The sequence below is a fragment of the Nipponia nippon genome, unplaced genomic scaffold (assembly GCF_047370975.1).
Source record: "Nipponia nippon isolate SJK-2023a ecotype South Korea unplaced genomic scaffold, ASM4737097v1 scaffold_11, whole genome shotgun sequence".
NCBI classification, from domain to species: Eukaryota; Metazoa; Chordata; class Aves; order Pelecaniformes; family Threskiornithidae; genus Nipponia; species Nipponia nippon.
This window is the reverse complement of record NW_028262302.1, coordinates 27,466,472-27,480,451: the sequence shown is the minus strand read 5'-3', so window position 1 is coordinate 27,480,451 and position 13,980 is coordinate 27,466,472. Positions and strand designations below refer to the sequence as shown.

The following is a 13,980-nucleotide window of genomic DNA, read 5'->3' as shown; positions in this document are numbered from 1 at the left end:
GCAAAATTTCTGGTGTTACTTTGGCAAGTATCTTGCAAGCTGTGTGGTGCCCCTCCTCATGCAAAGAGTTGCTGTTAATTCGAAAGCTTTACTGTGCCATCAAAATCAAGTTGGGAATTGCTTTGTTTTTCAGGTACCTGCTGCATCGCAAGTCCAGGACTTGGAGAGCCTGTGAGTATGCTTAGTAGCAGTTTCTTAAGCCCCTGCTGATAATGTGCATTCAGTGCTGGCGTTTATCTTAAATTGGAATGTATGAATTGGTTTCAAGAATTTTATGGGCTTTGCTAAAATAAGCTGTTAGTGCCAATGGACATACACGGGCCAGCGTGTCTGCTGCCGTGTGTAACAGCACGCGTCTGGCGTCCCTGCCTGGCGTGCCGAAGTGGTAGTGCTCATACGCTTTGCGAAAGTGAATGATCGCCCAGGGCTCTACTAACTAGTGAAATTGCTGCTACTGCTTGTGTCTAGTGATAATTTCTCCTTCTGTTTAGCATGTTTAAAAGAGTGTGGATTTAAGTGCCTGTGGCTGAGTCGGTAAAAGCAATGAACAGATACAATTTGCCATTTTCAGTCTGAGATGCAATAGCCAATTCTCCAGCTCCTGTTTTATGGAGAAACGCTGCCAGACTTTCCTCTGTTTTGACTCTGCTTTGTCTGGCTGCTCGAAGTCAGAGGAAAGTTGTATGAGACCATGCCAAAAAGGGCTCCTTCTTCAATGTAATGTGCTGCCCTCCCAGCAGGGCTCCTGTATCGCCAGTACTGGTACCTAAGGCAGCCTCACCACTGGGAGACTGTCCCTGGCACCTTCAGAGCCAGCTGGCTTGCAGGATTTGCTCAGGTGATCAGTTGCTTCTCTCCCACTTGGGCTCTGAATGCTGTTGAGATCAGCTATGACTAAATGCCTTTGCTGATTGACATGTGAAATGATTAGCTTGCTTCAGGCCAGTTCTTAGCAGGTAAGCATTTGCAATACATGTTGTTGCAGCTGGCATGTATTTTTGTTAGCTGTCTTGGTTTGGAGCCATAGTGAAATAGTTTTTTTTCTCCGTGTGTGTGTGCTCTCCATTTGGCTGATTATGATACATAACATAGAAAATACATTTATCTTCCGCTGCTGAAAGCTGTCCCAGCTAGAGTGCCTGTCCCTTTTTAGCATAAATTATTGCTTTAACCCTTTTTTTTTTTTTCTTACTTTCTAAACCATCTCTGCAGGTTGAAAAAGGAAGAAGAACAAATGAAGAAGTTGAAAGCTGTAGTGGAAGAAAAAGAGAGAGAAATTGCAAGCCAAGTAAAACAGTTGCAGGTAAAGTTTTGATAGAAGTGTCTTGTGTTGTAAGGAGTGAGTGTATATCTATATGTATACATGCGTATATATTGCCTCTTTTCTTTCAACAGGATGTGCGAAAGGAAAATGAATCTTTTAAAGTTCAAATTCAAGAATTAAAGCAGGAGAATTGCAAACAGGTACGGCTTCCAATTGCAGTGTTACTGAGTGAAGTCAGAGGGGGTGGTGGTAGCAGCTTGTGTGGATGGCACGGAAAACCAGTAGTTGTACTGGCCATGCAAATCCAGGGACAGCTTCAGGGTTGGATTGCACTAAGCCAGCTTTTCTGGCTGTTGCATATCTGTTCCTACTTCTCTTTATCATGTGAGTTTGCAGCCTTGCGCTCTTTCTTATGCCTGCTGTGCTCTTGTCTGGCTTTCCACCCCTGTCTTTACATGCTGTATCACAGTCAGGGTTCTTCTGGCCAAAGGAGGCTGGACAGGACTCCCTCGAAGGCCATGAGTGCAGCTGCTTAGCGGTGCAGCGACGCCTGGTTAATAAGGCAGATCACGCCCTCTGCATCACTCTCTGCTGGTGATCTGCTCCTAATGAGTTTCTGATCTGTTTGTAGGCATCTCTGGCTGTCCAAAGTGAGGAGCTTCTGCAAGTGTGAGTACTGCCAAAAGTTGAATGCAATAGATAAGCGCTTCATTTCACTTATTGCTCAGGAAATTTAAAAGATGAAATACATGCCAAATGTACAATATCAGTGCGTGAGAAGTGGCCAGTAAAAAAAAACACTTTACTGTCTAATAAAAGTCGAACATAGAGATTCTGCTCACGCTAATAATCCTCAGCTGCAGTCTTCTGCAGACAGCGCTTGCAGTATGTTGTGCCCATAATGTAAGCAAGCCATGATTGATTTAATTTTAAATGCATGCCAGCTCAGCTCTATGTCTGAAGAGTTAAATGTTGGTATTTCAAGCACAAATGACAGGCTTTTTTCTTGGAACCTCAGCTTAGTAGAGGGTTGTTGTTCGTATTATAAAATCATCTGGTAGAAATCTTTTCCCAGGGAAAGTCTCGGGGTAAAAGTGTGGTATAACGTAGAGCTGAAGTGCACTGAAGAACTGTGTGGAAGCTAACTCCATACCGGCTTATACTGTGCTACACAAATTGCCGTTGTCATGCATTTTTGGCTGGCTGAATTATTTTTCTTTTAAGTTAAATGACTTATAAATTGTGGACTAGGTGCTTGAAAAAGAATGCTCTTATCCAGCAGGCAGTGCCTGTTTTGTGGCGTACTAGCGTGGGCTGGCTGACTTATCCTCGCCTAATGCGCTGCCTTTCTGTGGCCTTATAAATGCGCGCAGATGCCTGTTGTAGGCAAACAACAGCTTTACAATGGGCTTTGCTCTGGCAGCCCGCGGTTCACGGAGCAGTAGGAAGCAAGCTGTACTGCCAAGTCAGTGAGAGCAGCTTTTCAAAGAGAGCGTGTTGCTGGCAGGGGAGAGGAAAGTTAGTGTATATGAAAGGGTGTCAGTGCTTCACTTGAAATTTCTTAAATGTCTCCTGACTTGTTTATGATTCTTTTTCTTACTTCAGGGTTGCAGGGAAAGAGAAGGAAATCGCCACTCTCCAAAATGAGCTCGCCTCTCAGAGAAATGCTTTTGAGCAACAGAGGAAAAAGAACAACGTAAGGAAATTCCCCCCCCCCCCCCCCCCCCCCATTCCAAAAAACCCCAAACCCCAAAGAACAACCCAAAGTGCTGTGTGCACAGCACTCCTCAATGCCTAGGGCATCGTGCTAAGAAAATGTTTCTGACAGTTGTCGGCCGAATTGTGTCCCCTGGATACTCCTCTCCTCTTTTCTTGACTAAGCATACCTTTACTGCTCCAAGTTTTGTCAGCTCTTTGACAAGTTGCTGATGTGATGAGAGGGAGGACTTGCTGGGGGACACATCCCGTAGCAAGTTCTCAGACTTGGATTCGAGCCTTGTTCGCCCTGTTCAGAAACACGTCCTTTGCCAAGGGAAGAAGAGGGGGTTTGGGGAGGGAGGGTGGGAGGATGAAAGGGGCCATGCTCTGAGTGAGTTATGGTCCTTGTGCATGGACATGGGAGGAGGCATTACCTTCAGGGGACTCGGATCTGGCTCTTCCCGTTCCTACAAGTGCCTAATCCTGATCTTTGAAGGAGGTGAAGGACAGTGAGCCTTCCTTTACGGCAGCCGCTGATGGTGCAGTATGGGTTGTTTGTGGGTGGAAGTAAAGATTGTATCTTCTGTCACAGAGCTGTGAAGTTACCTCATTGTAATACGTTACCTGTGCAGGGCAAGAGAATGGCGTCTTATATGGAAGAAAGCTGTTAAAATACAGGGTTTTTAACTCGCCTATCTCTCCTTGATAGCCTATAAAAGATATTGCCTGAATACTGTGCAATAAGCTTTATTGCTTGAAAGTGGGACAATATAAGGAAAGATGCACAAGGAAAATATTGAGAACATGAGCTTTTGAGCAAGTAATGTCGCTAAGAGCTGAAACAAAGTAGAGGGAAAGTGGCTGGGTATTCTCGGAAGGCAGATGAGCCGGAAGGGTAGAACGTAAGTGTGCCTGTTTCCTGGGGATTTGTAAAGTCTGCCCTTCGTGGTGCAGGCAGAAATCTGGCTACTGCTAAGGGCAGACCATGCCCATAGGTCCCAGCTTTCCACATTGCGATTTTATCCAATCTTGTTTTTATGTCCTGTGAAACAGCCCTTAGGATAGCAGGCAAATGGAAGTGGTAAAGTAAACTGAGTAGGTACATGCTAGGATTCGGATGCCGCTTTGTGTGGTGAATGAAAAAAATACAGCCTTTCAAAAATAGCCCTTTGCTAAAGCAGATTGCTCTGAGGGCTGGGAAAAAAAAAAAAAATCTAAATCCCAAGCACCGTAACCTCCTCCCTGCAAGGCCCACCATCCTTCTAGACAAGAGCTGCGAGGCTCTTTTTATAAGAGCTCTTAGTCTCCTAACTGAGCTTGCATGTTGACATCTTGTGGAGTACACGTTTGATGACCTCGCCAAGAAAGATGCAGGAGCGCAGCACGGCACAGTGGTGTTTCCATGCGGATCTGGGGTGTGCTCGCCACTGGTGAAATCCCAAAGCCTCCCAGGAGGGCACTGGTGAGCAAACCAGTTTTCTTTGGGCACAGTGGAGAGAGCTGCGTGGGTAAATGCTGCGAACCAAGGCCTTGAGCTTTGTGTTTCTAAAATCAGCCCTGGCGCAGTAGGTTTGGGCTGAGGCATAAGGATCTACGCAGCTAGATCTGGTTGCAAGATCAGGGGCATAAATGTGTACACCTCCATGTATACTGGGGTCCATGCTGGGTTCTGCAACGCGACATGCCTAACACTCTGTTGTGTAATCTGTGGTTTGGTGTCTGTGTTCCTCACTACTTTTGAAAACTTCCCTCTTTCTTCTTACAAGTGCAGTCAAAGTGTGAGGTCGCTGTAGCGATACGCTCTGCAGTAACACTTGGATCAGTTTTGGACATGGGGGCAGGTTGGGCAGAAATTGGCGGTTCCCCCCCTTCATTCAAACTCTTTGAACATTGTGGTTTGCTAGTATATGTCATCTTACCCGGCAAAATCATCTTGCAGTAACCAGCATTTAAATGCAAATGGTGGAATGTAATGCAAAATATATCTCTGAAGTAAAAGCGGAAACAGTTTGAATATTGGCTGAACTGAAATCATTCTTTCTAAAAATGATTAGGACCTTCGGGAGAAAAACTGGAAAGCAATGGAAGCATTGGCATCAACTGAAAAATTGCTGCAGGACAAAGTGAACAAGACTGCCAAGGTTGTAATGTTAACTGCTAGAAACGATGCGTTAAGCTAGAAGCAGATCTGCAGCTGGTTTTTTTAAATGAAATGGAGGCATTTAACTTTTACTGCAATTTAAATATAGTCTGTTCTGAGTGATCATTCATATACTCTCACCTCTGCTTCTTCCTGTTGTCTTTAGGTTTCTTTTTTTATCCTTAATTTGTGGGCATGTGATTTTTGATTTCTGTTTGCGTAATTGTTAGAGCTGTTGTGAATCGTGGTTTTTTGGTTTTTTTTTTTCTTTGTGGGGAGCTCTAGAGTAAAAACTGTGCTGGTGAGCAACCTGCTTTCATCTACTGGGCTTTTGCTGTGCTTGAATAAATTTATTGGACCCGTGAAGAACTAGGACTAAATTATTATTTAAAAACCTGGGAACTTCTCAGGAAAATGGTGTCACCACAGCTGTGAATTTTCTCCTTGAAAGCATATGAAGCTCGACAGGTCCTGTCGGAGCCAGTGTTCAAAATGATACGGGGCGTGAATTGCTCTGAAAGGAGCTTGCATTTGCTATGAGCCTGATTTGGTGTTAATTGTCGCCATGCGGATTTCAAAAAAAGCATCAAAATAACTTGAAAACCACAAGTCGGGTAGCTAGAAGCAGAGAAGCTCTGATCTGGGGTTGTGCATCTGTGTTTTGGAGAAGTCTCTGCTCTTTGCTCGGCCCCGCGTTCAGAGAAGTTGCGTACCTGCTTTTGCTGTGTGCTAACGCTTGCCTGCTTTCTCTTGCAGTCGGAAGACTTCATCAAACAGCCATTTGCCACTTCTTGGTGGTTCCTAAATTGCTGAAACCTAACACACTTAGCACAACTTCACAACCTAATGTCTCCTGTCTGTTTCTGTCTCTGAATCTCAACCTACTAATGCCACCGATCTCTTGCAGCAGAGGAACGCAGAGCAGCAAGGCGCAGTAACACTGATGTCAAAGAAAAAACCGAACCCCAATATTAGCGAAGGATTTTTGCTGAAAGCTGCCTTCTGCTCAGGAGTTCAGGCTTTCTGCATTTAAACTTGTACGGGAGCCTGAGTGTCGTATGGCTAAATTAAAGCAATCTGCCACAAGCACAGCAAGCAAATGTCCTGTGGTTGGTCTGCTCTTAATGTTAAATAAATGGAGGAGGACCGATGGATCTGTGGTGCCCCTTGGCTCTGTGTATTTATATTTGCAGACCAATGACAAGGAAAACCTGGAGATTGTCACACAGCTCTAATAATTATTTCCCATTGCATCCAAGCTTGGGGAAGGAGGATGTAAGGGTATCCCTCTTAAAAGTAATTAAAAGTAATATTTAGAAGGTATAGTCTTGCTTTCTTGGCCTGGTTCAAATGTGCATTAACACAAAGTTTCCGTTTGACTTTAATTATCTGGTTTTGATGTGGTGATGTTAATTTATGGAGATTTTTCCCCACCTAAGATCGTTTAAAATAAGTATGGATTTCTAAAAAAATTGTTGATTGACCAAACTTCTCGGTTTTGAGATCGCTCCACTTGAGTGGCAGGGTTGGTGTGATCTGTGGATGCAGTTACTCAGCGCAGTGTAGTTTGTGTTGTGAACAAGCGAATGACGGTGTAATTTCTGTACAAGCAGGCTAGATTGGAGGAGAACTTAATGAAAATAAAAGCTTAAAAGCATGAACAAATGCGAAGGCCAAATTCTGAAGCAATTCAGTGTCAATTTTTGAAGCAATTTACTGGCAATTTTAGAGACTATAGAGCCTTTCTCACTTAAAAAATGATTTTCTGGGTTAAGTAGGTTACTCTAGGCGTAGAAGAGGCTATTGCCAGGAGTGGAGCGTATTGCCCAATTTCACGTAAGCCTTTCTCTTGGTTTAGGAGAAGCAGCAGCACTTGGAAGCTGCCGAAGTGGAGACACGTGAGCTACTCCAGAAGCTGTTCCCTAAAGTCTCTCTTCCTTCTAACGTGGTAAGAGAAGAAGGGGCTTTTCCTACCGTACTGCTGCGGGCTGGGGAGCTCTGGTCCTGCTGTGCTGGGCAGTCCGGAGCGCTTCCCCACCGTCCCCTCTGCCCCCAGGTTTTTGCAGTAGGACGTGAGTGTCTTCTGCTGACGATACCTGTACTTGCCGGCAGCAAAGAGGCAAAGCTGCAGACGGTTACTTCAAGAAAAGTGTTAAAACAAAAAAAAAAAAGTTAACCTTATCTTGTTTGGTTTTTTTTTTTACTGCCCCAACATCTGATTCATCTGCCTGTGTTATCTTCTGTCTAATCGAGATAGTAAATTTTCAGGGGCAGATAAGGTCTGCTGCGTGTTTGCTCAATCTGGCACGATGGGGATTCATATCTTCCCCAGCGGCTGTGCAGATAAGGGCTGGCCCCCCTTTCCAGAGGGGCTGCGCTGCCTCGGTGCCACTTAATACAGTTAATACAGAAGGGTTTGTTTTGTTCACAAAGGTCCTTTGAAAACAACCGATTTCCAATTTTATATTCTTGGTGGCTTTTGGTTGTTTGCGAGGGAAGTGCCCTGGGTTCGTATGGTTTCAGTTGTGTGGATGATGTGAAGACGGGCTGGGAAAATGGGGTCTGCGTTTCATTTGTAACATCTAGAGGCTTTGAATATTCATATTTAAAATTATTTTCAAATGTGCTAAAGTTAGCCTCCTGATGAACCAGAAATAGTCTTTAAAAAGACTGTTTCTGTAAGGTTACAAAACAGCCTTCCTGGTGAGGTCCCTAGAATTACATAGCAAGCGTCTGCTTTAACTGCTCAGGGGTTTTGGAAAAGATTCCCTTAAGTCTTAATACTTCTTGTAGAGCCCTGATACTTGCAGGGAGACCTCTGTCACCCCGTTGTATTTCAGCACTTCCAAGCCCCCATGAACTGTGTGTGTGTCTCGTAACCTCGTGCTCCTGGATTGCTGCCCGCTGACTGTCGGCTCGGTTTTGTGCGGTTCTAGCTGAACGACTGCTGTCAGGCTGTCTGTTAACTCTGGGGACTTAGGGGACTGAAACGCTGCTCCGTAAGCCTCCGCTTGGAGACAAATGTCCTGAAGGTATATTTATTGAGGTTATTCTCAGCTTTAACTGAATGCATTTCCCAACAGAGTCATAGTGAATGGATATGCGGGTTTGAAAAGATGGCTAAAGAATACTTGAGAGAGGCTTCAGGATCTGAAGACGTCAAGGTAGGCACAAACTGTGGATACCTTCCTTGTGTGTGGCATAGCGTATTTTTCCAGTATAAATCTTGCAAATTGTGCTCTGAATTGTGAAGTTCAAATTGGCAAGCAGGTGTCAAGAAAATTGTTTTATAGATATTTGCATCTTGTAGGTCAGAAATGTATTTGCATCTTCAAAAAGCACCTTGTGGAGCTGTGAAAACGTTCATGAAATTCAATCCCTGTTCCCTTTTTCGAGTAATTGGGGTTTTTTCCAGGCAACTCAGAATTACTGCAGTAACGCACATAACGTTTGTGATTGAGTATTGAGAGTTGTAGGTGAATGTGGCACTTGCTGTTGTCTTCGCATGGGTTGGAAAGAAAGACTTGCCCATGTGAATGATATGATATTAGCTTGCTTGTTGAAATAAAATAATAGAACTCAAATCCGTCAGCTGAGACGTGACTCTTCTGGTCCCTTTTCTCCTTTGCCAGGCTATGGAGCAGAAGTTGAAGGAGGCCGAGGAAATGCACATACTGCTGCAACTCGAGTGTGAGAAATACAAATCGGTCCTGGCGGAGACGGTAAGCAGGATGCCTGGTCGCCTGTGCCTTGTGATGTGGCAAGCTGCCTTTCTTCTGCTGTAAGCTTTCAAACCCCGCTCTCTTCTTAGGAGGGGATTTTACAAAGGCTACAGAGGAGCGTGGAAGAGGAAGAAAGCAAATGGAAGATAAAAGTTGAAGAATCACAGAAGGAACTTAAACAGGTATTTCTGAAGATCCGCTTTTTGCAGCAGCCAGGCAATTTCTGCTTGAAGTCGCAGAGGGTGTTGGAGCGCTGTGAAGGCAGGTGTGGAACAGCCCTGGCTGCCTGGTTTGATCTGTGCGTGACCAGTGAAGCCTGTAACTGGTATAATACGAATGATCCCTCCTTATAACAATAGGATTTTTGGTGCTCTGATACTTAGTTTCACGCTAAAGTGAATTTTATTTTTTTGAGGAACATCTTTCCATTTAAAAAACTAAAAAGCGGAGGAATTGTTGGTGTCTTTTAGATTTGTGTGGCTGTTCCCGTTGCCATCTGTAGAGTAGCAAGAACAAATGAACAGCGCAGGTCTTTGACCGTTATGGCAAGTCTGTGTCAGTCCTTTGCAGGTGATGCAGGAGGCAGCCAAATAGCACGTAGTAATATTAATGCTGATGGGATAGGAAGCCAAAGATTCGGGAATGTACATGTGTCCCATTAATGTGCCCAGGAATATACATTTTTCTGATCCTGGCAACTCAGACTGTATTTCTGTGAAGCACCTGTTTTTTTCAAAGTCTATTTGTGAACAGATACAGACTTTTTGTACTGAAATTTAAGTATCGTATAATCATAACAATTTTTTGGAAGCTGTTAAAATAGTGCTTAATCCATTATGGTCAACTAATTACACTTGAAACTGCCTGCAAAGCTTTCCTTTTTAGGAAGGCTCTGTTGCTAGCAAAAGTGGTACGAAAAAAGCCTTTTATGTTTTTTTTTTTTTTTTTTCTCTAATCTAGAGTTAAAGTAGGTCAAACTGGGTTTTTTTGAAATAAATTATTTCTAAAGTACTTCTGCTTAGTAAATTTGAGTGCCGGAGTATGAGCCTGGAGCAAACAGATAGATGATTTGTAAACAACTTGTTTGAGGGGCTTATAAAAGGCTGTCAGATCTTGAACTATAGATGCGCTACCATCTGCTGCACTTATGCAGCCTCTAATAAGGCTAAATAAGCTGGGTTTGGCTAGATATAATACATGGATAGAGACAGTCTTCCCTGTCTAGGACAGATATTTCCCTTACCATGGCTAATGGACAACTGGCTTAGTCCTTATATTCCAAATCTTTCAGGCGTGTAGGCTCTCACTATTGGAGAGCTTCTTATGTTGGGAGAAGGTAGGAAAGGTGTTATAATGGAGACTCAGACTATTGAATTGAGTGAGCATCTTATTTTATTCAGCCACTGCGATTTCATCCTTAATATTTTTAAATTGTTGAAGCAAGCTTGTGTGTGTATGGAGAGCTTGTCTTAGACCAACCCAACTAAACGATATGTTTATCTTTCTTGAAAACTGCAGATGCGTTCTTCAGTCGTTTCTTTGGAGCACGAGGTAGAGAGGTTAAAGGAAGAACTCAAAGAAGTTGAAACTGTACGTGCAGGTGTTTTTTCTTTGAAGCTTTCTGTTACTTAAAACATGATTTAGGCTTATGCTTTAAGTCCGAGCTTCCCAGGACTTCTCTCCTGCAAGTAGTGCAGCCTGTGCTGCAGTTTAAACTGAATCTTATGGCCAGTGTTTTTAAGGAGAGAAGCTGGGTACTGGAAACTGTCCTGTTTTTTTACTTCTGTACTCACCCACTGGGGCTCTTTCCTTGTGAGACTGAGCAGTTTACTGCTTGTTGATGATCTTGGGCTTGATTCTTTTTCTTGTTATCTTTTTTTGAAATGTAACAGTTTACATCTGTGCTGTGCAATCACTGGATTTGAAATGCTCTCTAAATGTCATGGAGTATTTGATAGAAATTTATAGCTAATAATAAATGAAGAAAATGATACTGCAAGAAAACACTGAAAACATCTGTTTTAACTCTGTTTTTCTGTTTCTAGCTTAAAAAAGAGAGAGAGCATTTGGAAAGTGAACTAGAAAAGGCAGAACTAGAACGATCTACTTATGTTTCAGAAGTCAGAGAGGTAAACATAATCGACCAAACTGTTCTTTTTTCTTTTGTTTGGTTACCAGTTGGCTGGCACGCTAATCTAATGCTTAGCCCCCGTGGCTGAGGAGTTTATATGCTTGTGACCTTAGGGTAGAGCGACACACTAATAACTGAGCAGAAGAAAAGTGGGCATCCTAAGGAGACAAATCCTAAAACTCTAAACTTCATTTCAGCTCAAAGATCTGTTGACTGAATTGCAGAAAAAACTTGATGATTCATATTCTGAAGCAGTAAGACAGAATGAAGAGTTAAATTTGGTAAGAAGCTCGTTCTCCGCTGGGCACAAACTAGGCTCCCAGCGTACTTACAAAGCAGAGACTTATTTCAAATCCTGTCTGTTCTGCTAACCTCTTCAGCTTGATATTTTTGTCCATTGCAATCATTTATGTAGTCTGACTTTTACAATTTGTCTCTTTCTCTGCTCCTAACAATAGCATGTCTGGTTCTTAAGACTTTTTCCAAAGTCTGTCAGACTTTCATTCCTGAAACTTCTTGAGAATCGATGTGTTACAGTATAGACATATGCAACAGCAAGTCTAGTGTCCTTGGAGCAACAAAAGTTGTGCTCTCATCGGTTTAATATGAAGGTGATTTTTCTGGTGGCTGTTTTTCCAAAGCTTTTGAGGATGCAGCTGTGGTGTCCATGCTCTGACTGTGCAGAGTCTTTTCAATCCTCCTCTGTAAATACAGAAATTGGCCAAAACCAGTGTTAGATGAATTTGGAGTATCTGACCGCTCAACAGCTGGCATCCTGATGTGGCTGAATAGCTGTTCTGGCTTGGTGCATGCGCTCTGTTACAGCGGGTTTGGCTAGCAGTGCTGTCCAGCCAATGATGCTCCTATACCAGGTTTTCTCAAGAAGGAGCTGGATTAAGTGAGGCCAGACCTATAGACCCAAAGATGCATGGTTTTCCGGTTTGAGTCCTTTGACTTCTCATTTGTTTCAGTGGTGTGCTTTTTAAGGCTGCAGGAGCCGTCAGATCTTCCTCCGCTTGTGTTTGAACAGTGCTTTCTTGCTCTTCAGCCAAAATCAGGGAAGGTTGTCTCTGTCACCGTGTCTTTGGTGGGTTTTAGAGTAGTTGATGGGACAACCTGTCACTGCAGGCCGAGCCGCTGATCTCAGCCGGGTACTGTCACCAATGTAAATGGGTTGAAATAGTTGATTTAAAAAAGAAAAAGAACCCGAAACAACAAACCCACAATAACAATCTGCTTAAGTTTAATAGTATGCTTGGCAAGACTAGTACAGCACTGATTAGCATCCTGCCTCAGCAACCAAAGCCTCTCGTTTTGAAAGCAAGGGAAATGGGAATTGAATGCATATCTTACAGTTAATCAGTAAACGCCAACCTCTTGAATATAAGAGGCAACAACCTATTATGTCTGTAACAACAAAAGCTTAAAAGCTGAGCTCCCTGCTAGGGCAGCTTGACTCTGCAATCTGATGCTGCTGTGTTGGTAGCAGCGTGAGGGGGTGGTAAACAACTACCTTCATGCAAATGGCTCAGGAATGCTGTCCAGTGTATATGGGGTTTTTTTGCAGTAGGCAGGAGGCTGAGGAATAGAAATTATGGGATTTCAGAATGTATTTCCCACTAATTTATAAGGTGAGCAAGGAGAGAAGCTGAAACTGCAGAGGAGCTCAACAGTACTCCCCCAAAATGTAGAAAAACAGCATCTGCCAGTCCAGGTGCTCCAAAGGGGGGAACCTTCCAAGGGTGAGACAAATATAAGGCGTAGGTTTGGAATCAGTGCAAATTCAGGGCTCCGAGTAGCCTATTGTTCACTTCTTTAATCCCCCGCTGGCTCCCAAGAAGACTGACAGCAGGAGTAGTGAACATTAGCCCAGTGCACTTCAGAGGCACAAATCCAACAAAATTGGCACTCGAGCTTCTTGTTAGCACTCCTGTTTGAGGCTCAAGCCTTAAGTGCTGTGGCTGGTTCTGTATGCTGTGTTGAAGAGCAATCGAAATATTCTTTTTAGAAAATGTTTATATCCTTTGGAAGGCTGTAGTTTAAGGGCAGCCAGTACAAAGTATTCATCCCTCTTGACTGAAATAATTTCACTTTTTTGGACTGAATCTAAACACAATTGACAACTTAATATACCCCTGTCAGTGATTCATGCCTTGATGTGACATTAACAGACTGGTTAAGTCAACATAGTTGTAGTAAGTGGTGCTTTATTAAGATGACAAGTAGAGCTTTTTAGTTTATTTAGCAGTAAAGTGACTGTTTAGCCTGAATTAGGGAGATGACAATCTACATTTTTGCATATTTGCCATGAATTAAGTTGAAGTCTGGGCTGACTGGTGATAAGAGCGCTCGAGAGGCTTCCGTACTTTCAGTATTGATAATATTCCTACTGGCAACGTAGTTTAAAAGTCAAAACGACTTGTAATCAAGCTGATGCCAACCATGTCTTTTCTTCTGTAGTTTCCATTCTCTTCGTTTATCTTTACAGATGGAGCCTCTCTTCCTTGACTGTCCTTGTAAGCCTCATCGTACATGTTGACTAATCCAGTGTGTGCAATAATTGTTAGTAATCTTACTCTCTTTGCAGTCAGTGTGCACTGGGTTAATCCGTGGGACAGACAGATAAAATCTGTGTGTGTGAGGGGAAACTGAGTTTCTTTCTTACTATTTTGCAGCTGAAAACGCAGCTAAACGAAACACTATCAAAACTCAAAGTTGATCAAAACGAGAGACAGAAGGTAGCTGGTGACTTGCCCAAGGTAAGCAGAGACGCTTAACAGTTGCAGATCTAAATGTTATCAAAACCCTCAAGATCTGTAGTTTTGCAGTGCTGGAAAACGTGGTGATTTGAGCGGCTTGAGCAGACTGCCTGCCTGGTGGGGTGTCTTACTCTGCTCGCTGGTTCCCCAGGCGACTGGGACTGTGGGTGTAACAGCTCATGCAAGATACCTGCATGCCTGTTGAAATGATAAAAATGCAACTAACAGCTCTGTTTAATTATCCTTCTTGAAAGAGTCTCTTGTTC

The 13,980-nt window shown here is 43.3% G+C and overlaps 1 protein-coding gene across 12 annotated transcripts in view; it reads left to right on the top strand.

Annotated features, from left to right (window-relative positions):
- KTN1 (kinectin 1) overlaps positions 1 to 13,980 on the top strand; it is a 78,560-nt gene that overhangs the window by 56,976 nt on the left and 7,604 nt on the right. For 4 of the 12 annotated variants that reach the window (XM_087748078.1, XM_087748074.1, XM_087748075.1 and 1 more), the window contains 14 exons: positions 134 to 171; positions 1,213 to 1,303; positions 1,396 to 1,464; positions 1,896 to 1,933; positions 2,870 to 2,960; positions 5,017 to 5,103; positions 6,961 to 7,050; positions 8,186 to 8,266; positions 8,735 to 8,824; positions 8,914 to 9,006; positions 10,343 to 10,414; positions 10,870 to 10,953; positions 11,153 to 11,236; positions 13,631 to 13,714. In XM_087748078.1, coding sequence (XP_087604204.1) covers positions 134 to 171; positions 1,213 to 1,303; positions 1,396 to 1,464; positions 1,896 to 1,933; positions 2,870 to 2,960; positions 5,017 to 5,103; positions 6,961 to 7,050; positions 8,186 to 8,266; positions 8,735 to 8,824; positions 8,914 to 9,006; positions 10,343 to 10,414; positions 10,870 to 10,953; positions 11,153 to 11,236; positions 13,631 to 13,714 — 1,092 coding nt within the window. The remainder of the gene's footprint in view (positions 1 to 133; positions 172 to 1,212; positions 1,304 to 1,395; positions 1,465 to 1,895; positions 1,934 to 2,869; positions 2,961 to 5,016; positions 5,104 to 6,960; positions 7,051 to 8,185; positions 8,267 to 8,734; positions 8,825 to 8,913; positions 9,007 to 10,342; positions 10,415 to 10,869; positions 10,954 to 11,152; positions 11,237 to 13,630; positions 13,715 to 13,980) is intronic. The other 8 variants (XM_087748082.1, XM_087748081.1, XM_087748076.1 and 5 more) reach the window with 4 other exon arrangements.